Source organism: Filicampus tigris, chromosome 5, assembly GCF_054856515.1.
Source record: "Filicampus tigris isolate MCC_2025a chromosome 5, RoL_Ftig_1.0, whole genome shotgun sequence".
Taxonomy (NCBI): domain Eukaryota; kingdom Metazoa; phylum Chordata; class Actinopteri; order Syngnathiformes; family Syngnathidae; genus Filicampus; species Filicampus tigris.
In genome coordinates, this window is record NC_141221.1 from 11,679,565 (window position 1) to 11,696,240 (window position 16,676).

The 16,676-nt window shown below is 39.3% G+C and overlaps 1 protein-coding gene across 5 annotated transcripts in view; it reads left to right on the forward strand.

The window, feature by feature from the left end:
* mctp1a (multiple C2 domains, transmembrane 1a) overlaps positions 1 to 16,676 on the forward strand; it is a 100,528-nt gene that overhangs the window by 8,882 nt on the left and 74,970 nt on the right. For 3 of the 5 annotated variants that reach the window (XM_086030733.1, XM_086030735.1, XM_086030734.1), the window contains exons 2-4: positions 8,771 to 8,885; positions 15,817 to 15,959; positions 16,279 to 16,358. In XM_086030733.1, the coding sequence (XP_085886859.1) occupies positions 8,771 to 8,885; positions 15,817 to 15,959; positions 16,279 to 16,358 (338 nt within the window). Of the gene's footprint in view, positions 1 to 1,185; positions 1,258 to 8,770; positions 8,886 to 15,816; positions 15,960 to 16,278; positions 16,359 to 16,676 lie in introns of those variants that run through there. The other 2 variants (XM_086030737.1, XM_086030738.1) reach the window with 1 other exon arrangement.

Here is a 16,676-nt window from a genome sequence, read left to right on the forward strand (position 1 = left end):
AAAAATGATGGCGGAGGAGAGGCTTGCAAAGCTTGTATTACCTTCGCTTTCATATTGTGAATGCTTGTTGTATTGTGCATCGATTTCATGTTTAGCTGTGCATGCAAACGTGTGCATGTGTGTGTATCCTCTGAATAAATATTAGTTATTGAAAGTAAATCATGAATAAGTCAGTTCAACAAATCATAAATCTTGGTTAGGGAAATTCTGTGTACAACCGTATAAATCAGTTAACTGCTATACAGCTGCTGCAACTGCTATATAGCTTTTTTACAAGCTTAAACCAGACTTAAACTTAACTTTGATCAAGTATTGACAGTATCTGCACTTATACCCGATACAAGTATCGGGCACGCATCGATGTCACATAACCATCTTGACATCTACCTACCTTAGGAGCCATGTTAGCCGTGTGTATGGGAAGATCACTTATGTGTCCCTACAAATGATCCTCTACAAAATGAAGGATGAACGCCTTCGTTCATTCACGCTTTGTAAATTAAAGTGAATGTGAATTTCTTTCTGAATAGTCATATGAAATGAATTACAAGGGGAGAATTACTGAAGCCTCGCATCTCCATAACCAACACTTTTCAGGAAACACACACACAAAAAAACCACAACAACAAAAAGGCATGTTTGTTGAGCCGTTCACATTCCATCGTGAAAGAGAGCAAGCCATTTTCAACACTTTCTATTGATCAGTTATTTGTAAGAAACAACCGTCAAAAATATGACATTTAGAGCCGTTCACCAAATTTAGACGTAGGAGGTTTCAGACGGATGCAAGAGCCAAATTCAGCCATAGTTTGCCGAATCCTGGTCTAAATGTTCCCTGCAGTTGGCTGCCAACCATTCCAGTGTGCAGCCCATCTTTTACCCAAAGTGATTCGGGACAGGCTCCAGCTCGCCACCTCTATGGTAAATGGTTGGGGAACAACAATGATGAATGGCTTTCCTACTGGCAGGCTGCCCCCCGCCAACTTATTACTCCTCAGATTTGTGATTTTAAAGTGAGCATCTCTTTACATTGGTGAATGACAAGGAGAGAAAGCGAGAGAGACGGAGCAAGAGAGAGAGAGACCGAGTGCCTGTGGAGCTTTCAAGAACGTCGCATCTGGTTGGCCTTTGCTGCGCGAGTGAGCGAGTGAGCAAGCGTGTTGTATCGTAAAGGCAGCAGCGGCAATAGTACAGGAGAGTGTTCAGTGGTTCTGGATGTTAACGTTGCCCCTCTCAACTGTGGGACAAAGCCGTACGGTAGGTGTCATTGTTCGCTGGTGTCATTTTTGGATGCCACAGTTGCTCACGGGCTCCTAGCCGAAACACACGCCATTTGCTTACGAGCGTTTCATTTTTCTCTTGCCTCCAAGAGCATGTCAGTCCTACCAGGGAGGTGATGGGGCATGAGTTTGGGATCAAAATGTTTCCATCACTTCTCACGTTCTCACATTTGCATGCAGGAATGATTTTCATACGTGCCGAATTTTCCATAAGCCTGAATAGCTGCTTTGCTTATGTGGTCAATCGCACTCTTTAATGCCAATAGAAAACAGTCTGCGTGTGCACTTTGTGTGGCTGTTTTTGTTTACGATGACAGAGGGTGTAGGGGTTGGAGTGGGCGTGTTGTATCCGATTTCTAATAGCGTGCAACCCGAGCAGGGTGCTAGTGTGACGGGGACTGAGAACCCATTAAATCAGCTTGAACAGACTTGATCAACTCAGACATAGCAATTCATGATTCTGTTTATGCCTCCGCCTTGGCCAGACGGTTTGGGGAGATGTAGTTAATTTATGAGAGAACATCAGTCCCGGTCCTGCCGGATGCGGAACGTGATCGGAATGAGAGCACAGTAGTCAAAGATATGCGGTTGGTCCAAGAAAGGCAAAAGAGGGAAAGTAAGCGTAAGAGCAGAGGGGGAACAAAGTGAGGCGGACTCAAGACGGTGAAGGTAAGACGGGAGATGCAGAGACTGGGAAAGTGGGAACGAAAAGACAGCAGCAGGTGTGAATAGAAAGGCTAGCCTGAGGAAGAGGGAACTGTCTCATGAAAATACTCAAGTGAGCCATTTATTGCACCGAACAAATTCTACAATAATGCACTGCGAACGTTTCAATTTTATCCCTGTTCGCAGTTGCAAAACATTATTTTTCATCCCACTCCACTCATTTCAATTTGTCATTATGCTCCTCGAGTGCATAGTTTTAACAGGCACTCCTGCTGTTGTGTTTTGGTAGCAGAAAGCCAGCATTTAACAATAGCTGAGTGTTTCTGCGGTCGGGAGTCAAGCATTCATTCATTTAATCTGGGTTGTCATCACAATCAAAAATATCTATTGTTGCTGCTAAGGCTAAATAAAGGTTTATTCACTGGTACTCTGGAGTCTCTTCACGCTGATTGGTGGCAACTGGACTGTGTTCAAGCGCATTACTGTAAATTCAACCTCATTGTGATGCACCGTCAAGGGCTGCCCTGAGAGTGCTGGAGAGATTGCCGCTCACGCAATTAAGAATTACAACTCGTACACTCTGGTACGAGTGTAAAGTGCAATTAGCATTCTACATGCTTGTACATATTTTTATGAATGAATGAAGGAGACAGAACCCGCGCTCATTTGTGTGTGTGCCCTCCCCTTCCGGATCCATTAACATAACAGGACACTTTTAGTGCTTGTACTCAGCTATTTTTAGCTTTGGTGCGAAGTGTGAGGAATACACACTGCTGTCATACTGCCAGTGTGCGGAGGCTGCATGGTGTCTTGTCAGTGTGGAGGCAGTAGGCTACCAGATTCATCAGTGTAGGAATGACACTCAAACCTGGTACAGAGACAAGTCTCTACGTGGCTTAGGGTTATGACTATTTGGTGTTCGGTGTTCCCCCGCTGTGAGAGTAAGGACCAAGCCCTGTGGCATACAGCAAAAACCTGCGAGTAATTGACGTCTCTTTAAAGAGGAAATCAATCAAAACACATTTTTTTCACGAATATGTTCCCAGCAGGCCCACTAGTTGAAACACGGCATTCTCATTAATAGTGCATTTGTGCAATATGAGTTAACCCATTAAGGACGGGAGCGCATAACCGCGTTTCTACCACTAGAGCCGGGAGCGCTGTTGCGTCTTTCTACCTTTAAAGCCGGGAGAGCGAATACGTCTGTGTATTTTTTAAATCTAATTCTCCATCTCTTAGCCAGTTTAATGCATCAGAATATACACGTGACGGTGTCGTGAGACCGCGGAGGATATAGAATTTTTTGGAATTGTAGGCTAATGGCGGACGCCGCCGATTGCCGGCAGCTTTGAAATAAGTATCGGCAGTCATATATAGACGACGCGCTTGTGGACTTTGAACCAGTGGAACCAGCCGAACGTGATATGATATGGTTTGTAGACAATGACGATATTGACGTCTTTGTAACAGAATAGAGGGATGGTAATCACCACTCAATTAAAAAAAAAAAATTAAAATAGTGCTTCTCTTGCACTGACATGTTATTTTTACATCTTCGATTGAAACATAATAATATATTATTATTTACTTGCCTGTGTGTAAGCCACGTGTCTAAGATCTCTAATTCTTTTGGATTATGTTTCTGTCTACTACAGGGGCTGTTACAGGGAGATATTATTTTGTAAGTGTTGAATTTCTGGGAAAACATTTCAGTTTTCAAGGGTAATTCCAAAGGCGACCTTAGGTTTTGGGGAGCTGTTGAGACAGGTGCTTTAGGCCTTAATGGGTTAAGCATCAAAATCCACCCATTTTTACCCATCTCAGGGGGCGGCCATTTTGTCATTTCTGTCGACTGAAAATGACATCACAACTTTTCAGGACTCAGGTAACGGCCAATCACGGCTCATCTTCAGAAAACAGGTCAACCGTGATTGGTCGTTACCTGAGCCCTAAGAAGTTGTGATGTCATTTTCAGTTATTTGATGAAAACGGAACTTAACACTTCCTCAGATCCAACATTGCCATCATCAAGTGACTGGCTTCAAAAACAGATGTACAAGAGTGGTACCACTAAAGCTGACCATTATTTTTTCTCCATTGCGCTTGCTGGCTTCATAATGTAAGACCTCAGCGTAATTTGAGACCTCAGTTTAAAATATGAATCCATTTTAAGAAATTTGAAAAACTGTAGAAGCATTGAAGAAGGAATTGACACATTTGCATGAAAGACACGGCATCATTTGTAATTCACAAGAAAAAAAAATGTTGAACAGAGATTCTTGTTGAAGACATTTTTTCTGTGCAATAGAATACCCAAAATACCCTGCGTATTTCCTTTTTGGATGGCCAAGTGTACATTATGAAGCAATACACGTATTTGTTATGCAAGCGCTTGTTCATTTTCATAAAAGCCAGCAGTCAATATACTCAAATAAATGTAATTCATGTTGCTTTGCAGCGTACTGAGATGGTGGTTTGTTTTGCTATGGCCAAGAGTTGATTTTTCATTCTACTGATCGCGAACAATTCAAGAAAAATAAAACATTGAACTGTTCTACGATTGTCTTCAATGTGTAATGTAATTTAAATGATAAATATAAAAATAACAGTTACCTACTAGAGACATTTAGACGTAACTCGGGTATTGAGACAATTTGATCCAGTACGTACAGTATAAGGACTATTTGAAGGGGTATAAATACAAGATGTGAAATTAAATGCATTTGTTGATCATCATGGTATGGATTTTATGCCACACAAGATGCAGTAAACAATGCGTATTTGTCAAATGACACACCATAGGCAAGTTTAGCCAAGGATATTTGTTCAGTGTGGTCATAAAAGCACATCGGTAATGATTTGGGCTTGCCTGTGTCGACGTGTTCCTGACAGACGCGTTGTGTCTCTGTGCCTGTGTGATCTCACATTGTCTGGTTGGCTTGACAGCATGGGGACCAGTTTGCCTGCTTTCCGTAATACTTGATGCTCATGGCATTCAGGTTTTCACCGGACTACAGTCAGAGGTGATATATACGCATGGGAAGAACCCGCTAACGCACTGCAGGCCTCCGTGTTTGTTGTGTGAAAACGGTCGCTTCAGTCTTAATGAGACAATATGACAATCTTTTTATTGGCCTGTCTTTCTGTCATTCTCTTCCTCCATATCACTTTCTCTTTCCATTGTTCACTGGCATACATTTTCAGTAGTTATCATTAACAGCTGTCTGTGGCCAACAAAAAACATCCCACTCGTGCATGAAATTGAAATCATTCCAGTGGAATACATCCAACAGAAACTAAAACCTCTATAGTGAAGCTCAACTCATATTGCTCAGCTTTGTTTTTCCCTTTCCGCCACCCACGTGTTTCCTCATCTTTCAAGTAGAGTTTTCCCCACTTACCTCAAGGAGCTCCAAATGCACTATGGCTAAAACTACTGAGACACCTAAGCATTACATCAAAGGGCCTTCCCCAAGAGGTTCTCACAAAATCCAAAGTAATCTCGGGAAGCCAAAGAATCAATGGGAACCAAGGGGTTCTAATCCACTGAGTAAGACAGTGACGTGCGCTGAGGTCCTTGGCTGTTGAGGAGCTGACAATTGGAGTCATATTTACAAAAACGTATGAGCCGAACAAAGTATCGTGGCAGCCTGACATTAAATTTAGAATAAAACACGAATATATTTGGCCATAAGGAGTGTTGCATCTCAAGCGGTTTAGAGGAAGCGTATTAGCCATCATAATTTCTCGGACTCTTTAATTACCAAGGGGTGTACATAAAGATATCAATAAGTCATGCCTTAATTCATTTGATCCTGTTTTGATTGGTCCTCAAGTTCTGAGAAATTTTCAAGATTCAATATAATGTCTTCCATGTTTGGCTTTTACTTGTAGCACATTTTTAGGATGAATGGACTGCAAATGTGTACTAGCTGCATTTTGTAGCTAGCTAGTGCTCTGTGTGTGTTACAATGCATCACAGACAATTACTGTTGATGGTTTCCAGGTTTTTCGTTATTGCAGTACACTTCTGCAACACAGTATCACAGTGCGAAATGGTGTGATGAAAGTCAAGTTTTGGTCTTGGGATGATTTCTGCAAAACACATGAACAACTGTGAATCTATTAAACATGGAAATACTGAATTTTTGTCTGTGAAACATCACTTTAAAGGTAACAAATCAATCTGTGCTAAAAAACAACCCAACAATTTCCTTTACAAGAATATGTTCTATGCAGGCCCACTTGTCGAAACATGGCTTTCTGATTAATATTGCGTTTGTGGAATATGAGGCAAGCTGCAAAATCCACCTGTTTTTAGCCATCTCGGGGCGGCCATTTTGTCACTTGTGTTGACTCAAAATGACATCACAACTACTCAGGGCGCAGGTAACGACCAATCACTCATATTCCACAAACACAATATAATCAGAATGCCATGTCTCGACTAGAGGGCCTGCATAGGACATATTTTTGTTAAGAAAAATTTTGTGTTGACTTCCAATTTAACAGAAGTTATGAGTTCAACACTTTAAAAACAGGCCAATGGCGAGTTGTTACATCGGACATCTAGATTTCATGATTGGCTGACCGACCGGTGAACGGTGTTGCGTTGTTGCTGCTTACTGCATACTCCTGACTTGGTGCCTGTCTTTATTGCTGTGTTTACTGTTTTTCCAGTCTCTGTGGCGTACATTAGTGGGTGGAGTCTCTGGCTCCGCATCTGCTCTCATTTAGGGCAATTGAATATTGAAGATAGCTCGACCTGCAGGAAGGTTCTGGATGAATTTCTCTACTTGCTGTTTAATGATGTGTTTCTTTTTCTCCCTCAGTTCCTCGCTGATAATGGATCTTCTGCCTGTGTACTTTGCCGTTTGTTCTACTGGCTTCTTGTTGAATATAATAAGTATTAAAGGCGTGTGCTTGTTAGATTTTGTTTGTTTTTGTTTTGTTTGTTTGCCTGTGTGGTTTACCACCTCTTTCTTTTAGCTATCATCTAGGTGTAGTCTTTTACTGTAGTGCCCTTTTGACCAAATATATAGAGGCTCTAACATCTTAAAAATTGTCAGGGGAATTGTATTCAATGTGATATGAAGGTCAGAGCTCTAGATTAGAGTGAAATCGAGGGAAGCAGGAAGACATTCAAGGCACAAAAATGAAGATCTAGTGTAGTCTGTATGTTGAATTCCATGCACACATTAGCCCCAATTAGTGTTCTTGTATCACATCAAGGTAGTGTTCGCTAATGGAACAGGAAGGTGATATGGATTGTCAGATGTTTGAATTCAACTGGGATTGTGTCAAAACATTTACAAGGGAAGGCCTGTTTCAAAGTTTCATGAGCAGGCGGTGTTGCTTTCTTGGGATAATTTCATGTGAATGCAAAGTGCTTTATCTGGTGAAGCTCTCTTTTAGAGATGAAAGATACAAATATGAACTTTCGCCTCTCCTCCTCGGCTGTATGGGGACCTGACTTGGCATTGGATTTCTGTGGCACTATTCTCTGGGCCTAATTTGTAGTTCAAAGGATAAAAAACAAAAGTGAATTAATTTAGAGTGACTTCAATGCCGACTCAGACTCACAGTCCAGATATGCAGTTTGTACTCTGTCCTTTCCACAGGAAAGTAACATTTTGATACCCCGCCGACCCAGTTTATTGTAGTTATTCCTTTTCAGTACTTACATTCCTAATTCCACTGTTTGTGCCTGTGTGATGTCGCGCTAAAAATGTTTTAATTTGACTGAACAGGAACATTTTGACTTCTTCAATGCAGCATCATTCACAAAGTAACATTGACAACTAAGGTTACTGTCTCAAATGATTTTGTGTTATTTTTTAATGACCAACAAAGTTGAGATCTGGGCAACGACAGAAGGTCGAAAACTTGGTTCTCTCGAACATATGTTGCCACCAAAATATTTCTCGTCTCTGTACGAAAAAGCAATATACAGTACACTTATATAAAGTTGTTGGTTAATAAAGCACTGAATACAATGACCTTCTTTAGACAGCACAAAATTTGTTTTTAATACAAGTAGTGAATACAGGTGTACGAGTAAAATTGTTATGCTTTTTCAGCATAAAAAAATTACATTTTTGTACTGAGACCAAAAGCAGAACCTCTTTTTTAAATTGCTCTACTATTATTTCCTCTTATTTCCAAATAATGTTTTTGAAAAAAAATTTTAATCTTTGAGAAGATGATATTTTAATGTTACCTCTCCTTGCTCTTACTGTTCCCTTGCATCCCTATGTTCCTTTTTGGCAGTTCTAAGATGTCTGCCCCTTTACATCCCTCAGCAGGGACTAATGCCGATCTTGGCTGTCTTATTCGTCTCCTGGTGCATCTCGAGGATTTTATTAAATCTTTCTTTTCTTTTATTGCTATGTTTAGCATTATCACTGTGCATGATAGCCCATATGCTGGCTGATTAATAGGAAGGAAAGACATAAGGAGAATAGCTTGACTCATTGCGTAGCTTATTCATGGCTCGAAGGGGGACCATGTTGAGAGCCGGCCGGGGGTTCCGAGAGAAGATCCTCCAAAAAGCAAAAGCTTCCGAAGTAGATTGCCGGATAAATTATATTGCCACACTCGCATTGTCGACTTTGTGATGAACTTCAGTTGTGTTAAGGGAATTAAAAATACAAACAGACAAATAATGTTCCATAAACTATATAGCATGTGACATTAAACATGTTTCATTAGTAATCCATTTCTTTTCACATTTTCTACGTAGCTTGTCTGTCTGGTTTTCATAATGCAAAGAAGAAAATTTTGGTGACTGGCTCGTTTGGTGTATGTTCATCTTGTCTCCTCAGGGCATCAATATAGTGGACCCTTGTAATGCAGATCCTCCGCCTCTTAGTCCAGCCATGTACCAGCTGGATATTGTCTTAAAGAAAGGCAACAACCTGGCCATCAGAGATCGCACAGGTAGGGGCTCCATATATATATATATATATATATATATATATATATATATATATATATATATATATATATATATTTTTTTTTTTTTTTCCCCCATTTGACTTGAATGTTTTTTGCCAATCAATGTGGTGGGGTGTACAAAGTGAGATATGATAAGAGATGATATGGCATGCTTATTAGAAAAACAAAACATATAGACTATATATGTGTCATCATATTTCCATATCATTGCTGTCCTGTGAAAAACACGTATATCCAATTAAAAAAAAAAAAAATCATGTTACTTGGATGTCCGTAACGCGGGAGACCCCATTAAAGTAAAAAATGAAAAAAAAATGGACAGACGTTTTTCACAGGACAGTGACGATATGTTATCATATTCACGAATGCTGCTTTATGAGATTTGCCAGCTTCCCTGTGCTGTGCTGTGATTGTTCAGTGTATTGTTTTTATTTGATGCAAAATAGTCTCATGCCCACCTCAACAACGCCCTACCAGGTTACACATTAAATAGCAGAGAGGTCAGGTTGGCAAAATTGGACATAGGGAATGACTGATGACTTGAGGCGCACTTGCGCTCGGCATAAAAACTGGTGTATGCCTATTTTACAGTGTTTGGGAATTTGGCAGACCGTCCTGCACCATGCTGAGCATTCTGGCGGACGAAGGGTTCTTTTACATGATTGAAAGAAGACTAAACCTTAGACCAGCTGGAAGCAGGTCTAAGTTGTGGCGCGGAGGGTGTGTGATTTTGGTGAACTAGAACGAGGTGCAGGCAGTCAGATTCTGAGGTCTGCGGGTATGTTGTGGTGGATGTCATCGTATTCCATTCATAAATATGACAACAGCGTGCAACAAACCCTCTGAATCATTGTAGAAATTAATTTATTGAACACATTATTATAATTCTCATCTTTATTATATTCTTAAAATCACCCTCCTTGGACGTGGTACAGCGTTTGGGGGTTATGTTGGAATAGTTACATTACCTAATCTATCTTGACAGCTTTTAGTTAGTTGAAGCATCAGGAGGTCAAACAAAGTTACTTTGCTAGATGAGGCAATTCATTTATATTAATTTTTGATTTACTATAACACAAATGATAAATAATTCACAATGAAAATATTATTTGAAGTGTTGTCTAGCACACATTTTAAGGAGGCCATATTAACGTTGTTTTTTGTGTCATATCAAGGAAACTGCCAATTAGACATATCAACTAGATTCAAGCAAAGTTATCATTTACACTTTTAAGTGATTTTATATTTCTAGTGGTGATTAAAGAAACTTTTGAACAGATTGTGGGGAGTGGCAGTTTGTGCAACCAAAATAAGACAGTAGATGGCAATGAATGGCCTTCAAAATGAATGAATGAATGACTTCCTTATTCCTAATAGACTCCCATGTGACTTTAATTTGCAAAACATGCATTCAAATGTTAAATATAATTTAGTGCTTGCACATTTTTGAAAGCACAAGAATTATATTGAATGTTTGCATATTTACATGACTCATTTTAGGATTTAATACAACACGCCCAAATGCAGTTATGGGATATAACTGTCACACGGCAATCTCTTAGCAAGGAGTAACAGTGAGATGCCTACTTTTTTGTTTATGCAGACTTTTCTAGGCGTTCTCATATGTTCCTAGCAGCCCATGTTGCACATTAGTGAATGTTAATGAGTGGGCATTTTAGAAAATAAAGAAAGCAAAGGCATCCTGCTGCATGATTGAGTGTGCTGTAATCGTTTTGGGTCTGTCAGTTTTGCACCGTGGAATGACTTGTATTTCAGCCCTGTTCAATATGTCCTACTGCACCTCATGCATTGTGGGTAATAGGACACCCCAAGTGCTGCAGCCATCTGTCAGTCCTGACGTGGCGCACACGCACACACAGTTTCAGCCACCCACAATCGGAGTGAGAGGCTTTTCCAAGTCTGACGACATGGAGGAGTATTTTAAAGGGTACTTTAACCAATCAAATCAGTCAACAGCGCTGCTAAGAGGAGTGACACTTTTACTATACCATTTTGAGAGAAGACACAAAGCAGACCGTACAGATGCAATTCACACTGTATGTAAAGTAAAACGGTTGCTTTAGTCATTATTTTGTTACATCTTCAACAAAAATATCAACTTTCTTTCCATAACCAGTAGAGGTCAAACTGGCTGTCATGCTGTCTCGGGTCTCCTGTACAATTGACTCTGCTGTTCAAATTATATTTCACTTCCGGAAATTATAATGAATGATCATGCGTTGTTGTTTTTTTTCGAGATTTATTCTTAACACCTGTGAGTATATGTGCTCAACGCTGTGACAGAATCTTTGATCTTTGTTTTTCATGTAAGCGTAATTACAAAGAAAATAATTACCGGTACTAATTTCTAATGCATTAAACTATGATAGATTAATTTCCCCTTAGGAGTATGAAGCCCAATTTAGTACATGATACAGTGGAAACATAATTACATCTTCATGTATCATCAGTGAATATTTTAAGACCTCTTGTCTGCCCTGTGCTGCCGCAGAGAGCTATTGATCATGACGATGTCGTTGGAATTACAGACCGATGATGAAAATGAAGACGCTGAATAATTCATCTTTGGAATCATGTACTACCTTGTATTTCATGAGCTTTGACCAAGATCATGTGTTAGATGGTTAAGTTCTATGTTTAAACACCATTCGGCAATGTATTCTCATCATGAAGTCGCTTGGAGGCTTGTTTAGTGTCAGTGTGATAAGCCATTTATATTATAAATACTGGAAACCCACCATCAAATAAGGTACACCACCCCAAGTATAGTGTGTGCTGGACTCCAAATGACCAATGATGGTAAGACTGGTTTAATGTTTGCAATTGTAAATTAAAATCATAGTGATTTGGGGAAAAAAACCCCACTCTTAATGTGGAAATCAACCCAAACTTATTTTTTTCAAGAATATGTTCCCAAGAGGCTCACTAGTTGAAACACGGCATTTTGATTAATATTGCGTTAATGTAATATGAGTTAAGCAGCAAAATCCACCCGTTTTTAGCCATCTCAGGGGGCGGCCATTTTGTCATTTCTGTCGACTAAAAATCACGGCTCAGCTTTAGAAAACAGGTCAGCTGTGATTAGTCGTTATTGGAGCCCTGAGCAGTTGTGATATCATTTTCAGTTGACAGAAGTAACAAAAGGTATGGCTAAAAATGAGTGGATTAATTTTTATTCCACAAACGCAAAATATGTTTGGGTTGTCTTCCTCTTTAAGACACCCCACGCCAGAGAATAATCGCTAAGGAATCATGAAAATCTTTGCGGGGACATCCAAGAAATGGATCATTGTTAATGTGCCATTAATTTATGTTTGAAACATATTTATGACCACTTTTTATCATCTTGGGTTAGCTTAATCTGTGAGGCTACTGTCATGTATAGATGATGAATATAAACTTGATCATCTTCAACATGGGGTGTAATACAAATACTTAAAGTGACTATTCTTTGTTCCTTATTGGTTTCTTTTTGTTGGACTATTGCTTGTTTGGCTTTGCTTTCTCTGAGTCAATGAGCTGCACCCTCCTGCCTGCCGGTATTCCGGTAGCAATAAGTCGTTTTGCTTTATGTGCATTTTCAACTGCTGTTGGGAAGAAGAAGAAGAAGAAGAAAGGGAACATTTATCAAAGGTAATAGCAGGGACTTTGGCCACAGGTCAGGCAAATATGCCTGCTGAGTACACTTCCGGGCCAGCTCCCATTTATTTTATTTCAACGCATTTTTTTGCGCTGTCAGCTGTTTTGATGCTGGGTTTAAATAGCATGTCAGTCCATGAACACTAGTTGTGAGGCACTCGTGTTCAAAGGTTTTGAAATAGTGTTTTTAGATTTAAAGGGGTGTATTTTTTGTAATATGCAAATGGTATATAAACAATGGTGTGTAGACTTTTTATATCCACTGTATTTCTTAGTGACCTTTCCTTCCATAACCGCATCTGTGCGGAGTAGACAATGCAATCATTTCCTTTCCTAACGGACATGCCCTGTGTTGATAATACTAAAAGTGTAATCAACACACACACTATTTAGCTACCACCCTTCCACAACATTAGACTTTTCCATTTCAATCGCCTCAGCTGCCCTCACCCAGCACCACGGCTTCCATTCGTACTGGCCGACATCCTAGAAACTGGATCTCTCAGGACTTGACGTGGGAGACTAACATTAACTCCATCCTTAGAGATCCCCAGCAGAGGATGTACAGGTACTTTCTGCGACGACTGAAGAATCACACCGTTGAGACACTTTTGTGTGCATCTATAACTGGCTGCTGCAGTGCTGCTTGCCGCAAAAAAGGGTGAAAGCCATCAGTGCCTCCCTACCCTCTATTTAGGACACAATTAAAGAACTTTGGCTAGATTTACAATGTATGTTTAAGTACCTCGATGTTGATCATTTTTTAATACATGTACAGTATTTAAAGAGGAAGTCAACCCAAACATACAGTATTTTTTTCAAGAATATGTTCTATGCAAGCCCATGAGTTGAAACAAGGCATTCTGATAGACATTGCGTTTGTGGAATAAGAGTTAATCCACCCGTTTTTAGCCGTTTCCAGGGGCGGCCATTTTGTCACTTCTGTCGACTGAAAATGACATCACAACTGCAATAGCTACATGTTGTTATTATATAAATCAGTCAGACCTGTCTTAATCCATGTTGAGTTAAATCCTGATGTTTGAAAAAGGAAGCAGCAAAAGCAGAATTAAGCATTAGTCTCACTACATGCAGTTGGCCAAGCCTTATTACTAAACTAGGTCCTGGAAAGACTTTTTGGACTGCTGATTACTTGTGATGTTTGGCTGATCAGGGCCAAACTAATGACTGACGCATGTGCCCATGGTGTGAGGCTGCTGTTATGTAACGCTATCTTTATTCGGGTTTGGGCGCAGGAGAGCTGCACCCTTACCCACTCTGATTTATTGTTTTGTAGGAGGAGCTACTGCACATGTACAACTTTTGGGTTAAGATTTTTGCACTCCCAGGGTGGAAACACATCACAAATCTGACAAAACAACTTTCCCCATCATCATTCCCTACTCATCTTAAAATACATATATATATATACATTTCAAATGTTTCTCTTAATTATTGTATGTACCAGGTATCGGCCGCATTTTAATAAGATATTAGTCCTCAAGGTTGCCGATACCAGCCACCGATACTTAAGGCAAAAAAAAAAAAAATTCATCGAGTAAGTCGTCCTTGGCAGTGGTTATACAACATCAGTTTGACACATCAGTGAATCATCATCTATGTAACAAAGTTATTTGTTTGCAATTTTTTGTCATTGTGTTAAATTAAATTTAATATAGCAAAAGTAACTAGCGGTATCGACTACAGAGCGACTACTCATACTTCACTGGTATCGGTCTGATAAAAAGTGGTTTCGAACATCCTTAATTTTATTTATTTATTTGTAGTGATTGGCGGCTGGAAAAGACCTGCACGTGGGCAGCAACAAGATAGCACTACAATACGATATGATCGTAAAATGGCGTGTGTTTTTGAAGATTTTTTACTAGTGTGCCTTAAGGGTATTTGAGGCAGTTGAACAGGAGGATGTGCATCTTGTTCTTTTTCTGGCCGGTCTTATTTGAACCGTCGCCCATCAAGTCAGTCGAGCAAAATAAAGACTTTTTTTTTTTTTTTAATGGCTTCTGTTTAATTTCACCCTCCTATTATGAAAGTGATGCAGTTTTATTTTATCGCCTACTCATGGCAAATTGAGTGGGACTCCAGTAATGCACTTAGTTTTGATGACTCTTTACGCCTTTATGTTGATACGGTACGTCTGGCAAAATCAAACAAACAAACAAACAAACAAACAAACAAAAAAAGAGGCATATGATACAACAACAATAACGTCATTTTGTGAGGGTCACATATTTACACTGGCTGGCCTCGTTGAGATACAACCGAGTACTTTTGCAGCCACTCAACAGATGGCATGTACTCCTCTATGGAGTTATGTACTTGTATTTGCTGCTGTTGTTTGCCTTGAAGATGCTGACTGAAAGGATAATACAAGAGTGGGAATGCTTTGATAAAAGGATTCTCTTCCTTCCCTTGCCATTTGCCTGGTAATCACTTTTGTCACAGTGGATTATGGGAGTGAAATCAAACAGACAAACACACCAAACCAACAAGCTCCTTTGCCACTTGACTTTCTGCTTAATATTGTAAAATACACAGAACCAAAGAGAACATTGCCATTCCGCCAATTAGTCTTTCATTATATCTGTCAATTATTTTGTTTGGGCAATTGCCTTTTTATTTTATTTTATTTTTTAAATATGCTTAGTGCAATTGTACATTTTATTTCATTGTTATTGTACTTACCCTGCAAAACGTGTGCATTCATTATCAATGCAACGCCTGTAGTTTGTTGTGTTCTGGCCATTATTTTAATGTGGAGTCCCGACCAATGAATCCGATTAGCTCTAGATTGGAAGCGACTGATGAGAAAATGGCCTTCGAAATCAATAATGCATTCAACTTTGCAAACTGGCTCGATCAGTAGCAAATTAAACACAATATGTTTTATTTTTTGTGTAAAACAAAAACAAAACCACCTAAACATATTTGCTGCTATTCTTACAATGCTTTTTATCATGTTTGCAGACTTTACTGCATTACACCGTCTGCTAATGTGTTTGTTTATGCTCCTTATCAGATTATTTTCTGTCTTTACTATCCTAATTGCTGCACAAATTGAATGATCATTGCTGTATTATTTCATTAGAACCCCACAGTTAATTACATAATGAATTACCATATGACTAAATATTCAATTTGATTCATACTTACTTTTTATAGGCTCACATTGGCATTATGTTGTGTAGTTGAAGCAATGTACTTTATTCTGCGTGTTTATTTTCTCTCCAAGGAACTAGTGATCCATATGTCAAGTTCAAGATTGCAGGGAAGGAGGTGTTCAGGAGTAAAACCATCCACAAGAACCTCAATCCTGTGTGGGATGAAAGAGCAACTCTCTTGGTGGAAAGCCTGAGGGACCCGTTGTATGTCAAGGTACAACTTGTTTGTCAAGCGTCAAATATACGGTACAGGCTGGTCTTGAGAAATGTTTTTTGAAGTTGAACCAAATACTATTCCCCATTGAAATCTATTACAACGTCGCTGTCCTGTGAAAAATACATATGTCCATTTTTCTCAATTTTCGTATTTTTACGTGAATGGTGTTTACGCGTTACAGACATGGCAACAATTCCCAAAACAATTCCAAAATTGGACCTAAGTCTTTTTTCACAGGACAGTGACGAAAAACATGTATTGTGAGATTAATGTTAAGGACTGTCTATGCTTACTGTAGCCCGTTTTGTATGTATAGGTTTTTGACTATGACTTTGGACTTCAGGATGACTTTATGGGCTCGGCGTACCTCTACTTGGAGTCTCTGGAGCATCTCAGGTCTGCTTTTTTTTTCTTTTTTAGCTTACCTCAATACCTCAATTTGCATATTCTTATTTTTTATTTTTGTCCATTTGACATTCGTAGCCTATTTAAAAAATAAACCAGTCAGAAGTTACTCATCAGTTGCTGAGTACTTTTTATTGAGTATTTTTTTTCCCTCATTATTTTTCCTGAGTATTTTTTTTTACCTCACTGAATACTTACTGCTACTCAAGTAAATTTTGGAGGACTCATTATTATAAAGTAAGTGTACTGTACTTGAGTAAAACGTTGGGCTACTTGACCCACCTCTGCTGACTTCTTCTCCACCCTGTT